This window comes from Bidens hawaiensis, unplaced genomic scaffold, assembly GCF_021521415.1.
Source record: "Bidens hawaiensis isolate Kalapana, Puna unplaced genomic scaffold, B.hawaiensis_p1.1 tig00033175_1, whole genome shotgun sequence".
NCBI classification, from domain to species: Eukaryota; Viridiplantae; Streptophyta; class Magnoliopsida; order Asterales; family Asteraceae; genus Bidens; species Bidens hawaiensis.
In genome coordinates, this window is record NW_027505282.1 from 236712 (window position 1) to 239530 (window position 2819).

The window sequence follows — 2819 nt, forward strand, 5'->3', positions numbered from 1 at the left end:
GACCTCACAGGGGTATCTCCCTTAGCTGGTTTGAGGGATAATGGGTTTGTAGCTGGGCAAGCAATAAAAAGGGCTGAAACGAAGAAGGTGGAGAAACATGCTAAAGCCTGCGAAGAGAACCAACATGTTTTTGTCCCTCTGGCTTTTGATACATTTGGCTCCTTGGCACCGGAAGCTATCCGTTTTCTAACCAGGGTCCAACAGGTTGTGCATAGCAATGTGTCGACTCCAAAGGGGCAGGGGTATGTCTTTAGCAGGTTAGGGTTTGCAATTCAGAAAGGGGTGGCGGCGCAGCTTGTTGCCCGCCTACCTGCTATATTGATGTAATATCTATGTTTCATCAGTAGAAATAAAATGCAATATTATTCCTTAAAAAAAAAAAAAAAAAAAAAAAAAAATTTTATACATGGAACTTATTTAGCTTTTTGATTGAAAAAAAGTGTCTCGTATAATATATCAAGTATGTTATACCAAATAATTTTATGATAATTTATTATCATTTGTTGTTTTCTTTTAGCGACCTATTTTTCATCCGCGAAACAAAAATATCATAGTCTAAGTTAATCCCTCTAAAATTTCACGTCGAAACAAGCCTGATTGTCTAAGTTGACTTTATCAGACTTCTAAATATCCACAAAAATCAGTATAAAAGCAAGCATCAACACCTCTCCTTCATCACACCTCACCCTCACTTATTTCAAAACAACATCTATGGCAGCTTCCATGGATTTTCTCTCAAATCCAATACTCATATCATCAGTATTTATACCTTTACTTCTTGTCCTTTACAGTTATATCTCCAACCAATTATTACCACAACAACATGGGAAGAAGTATCATCCTATTGGTGCAACCGTGTTTCATCTTTTCATCAACTTCAACAAGATGCATCATTACATGTCTGATCTCGCTGAAAAATACAAAACTTACAGAATACTTAGCCCTATTCAGGGTGAGGTTTACACAACCGATCCCGTGAACGTGGAGTATATCCTCAAGACCAATTTCAAAAACTATGGCAAGGTAATTAATTAAGCTATTTATTTATCTTGTTAACTTTTTGAGCAAACTGTGCACAAATATATATTGTAGGGAAAGCATACCCACAGCGTCGCATCCGATCTACTTGGAGACGGAATATTCACTGTAGACGGGGACCAATGGCGTGAACAAAGGAAGGTTTCGAGCCAAGAGTTCTCTACAAAAATCCTGAGAGATTTTAGCAGTGTAATATTCAGAAACAACACAGTAAAACTCGGGAAGATATTGTCACAAGCAGCAGATAGCAACCAAATAATTGATATAAACGTAATGTAGCTAGTGACTTAATTTGGTATTAAATAATTAGCGTGACACATATCATTCTTTATGTGTATATATACATACAGGACTTGTTCATGAAAGCGACGACGGATTCAATATACAAAGTCGGTTTTGGAATCGATCTTGACAACTTGAGTGGTCAAAATGAAGAAGGCGTTAGGTTTAGCCGTGCATTCGATATCGCAAACAACTTAACATATAAAAGATTTGTTGATGTAACATGGAAGATCAAGAGGTTTTTAAATATTGGATTTGAAGCAGAGTTGAGGAAAAATATGAAAATTGTTGATGAGTTTGTTTATAAGGTGATAGAAGTCAAGCTTGAGCAAATGAAGAAGTCAAAGGATGATTGTTTGGTAAGCTTTTATCGTACTTTCCCCTGATATATATAGTTTGACTCGTTGGGTCAAAAAGACTGAACTAACTTCATAATCGATGTTAAGGATTAATTCTTGAAACACATGCATGATGCATGACATACAATTTGGATATAGAACAAACGTTGGTGTGAAATTTATTACGTCCTTATTATTCTAAATGCAGAAAGAAATCATGTGTTTGACCAAACGCTAACTAAGTTTTAAATGTTTTAAAAAAAATATGTCCGTGTACGTCTACATTTTGATTTTTATTTTATTTATAAAACACGACTATATTTTGGTTTTCTAAATTTTCTAAAAATTTAATGAATAAAAATTAAGTATTTAAATATATTAAAAAGTTAAGTTTTAGTTAAATATAAGTTTATAATTTTATTTATAAAACACACCTAAAAATTAATGACTACAAATTAAGTATTTAAACATTTTAAGATGTTAAATTTTAATAATTATATATAAGTTTTTAAAGCCTTTAAAAAATTGCTTTTAAATATTTTGTTTTTTAGAAGTTTTAGTAATTAAAGATAAAATATTTTTTTTGATTTTTAGCTTTAAACTTTTTAAAACTTTTGGGCAGGACGTTCCATATTATTGCACAGACGCAGCATAAGCTAGAAACACGTCATCTTTTTTGGTGACGACAATTTTTTTTTAATAAATTAAAAGTCAATGGCCATTTTCGCTAAACACGATACCAGCAATTAATCGCTGGTTAGGTGATTATCTTTTTATTAATTCAACCATTGGTTTATGGAACTTGCAGCTGCTTAAAAAAGAAGACATCCTATCACGGTTTATTCAGTTTAATGATAGAGATCCAAAGTACTTGCGCGATATAATACTAAACTTTATGCTTGCGGGTAAAGATCCTATAGCGATCAGCATGTCTTGGTTCATTTACTTGCTTTGCAAACATCCTAAAGTTCAAGATAAGGTTGCAAAGGAAATCATAGAAGCAACAAACATGAACCAAGAGATCACAGATGTTGCCGATTTTGCTGCCCGTGTGAGTGACAGTGCACTTGACAAGATGCAATATCTTCATGCTGCTTTGACCGAAACTATTAGACTATATCCTGCTTTGCCAGTGGTATGCATGCATTCGATTCGTGTTTG

The 2819-nt window shown here is 33.5% G+C and overlaps 1 protein-coding gene across 1 annotated transcript; it reads left to right on the forward strand.

The window, feature by feature from the left end:
* Positions 1–618: 618 nt before the first annotated feature.
* On the forward strand, positions 619–2793 carry LOC143612080 (cytochrome P450 704C1-like; the record flags this gene model as incomplete). Its single annotated transcript, XM_077086147.1, has 4 exons — positions 619–1023; positions 1093–1308; positions 1389–1679; positions 2467–2793. Coding segments are annotated over exons 1-4 (1146 nt in total), but the record flags the coding sequence as incomplete, so codon positions are not given.
* Positions 2794–2819: the final 26 nt, after the last annotated feature.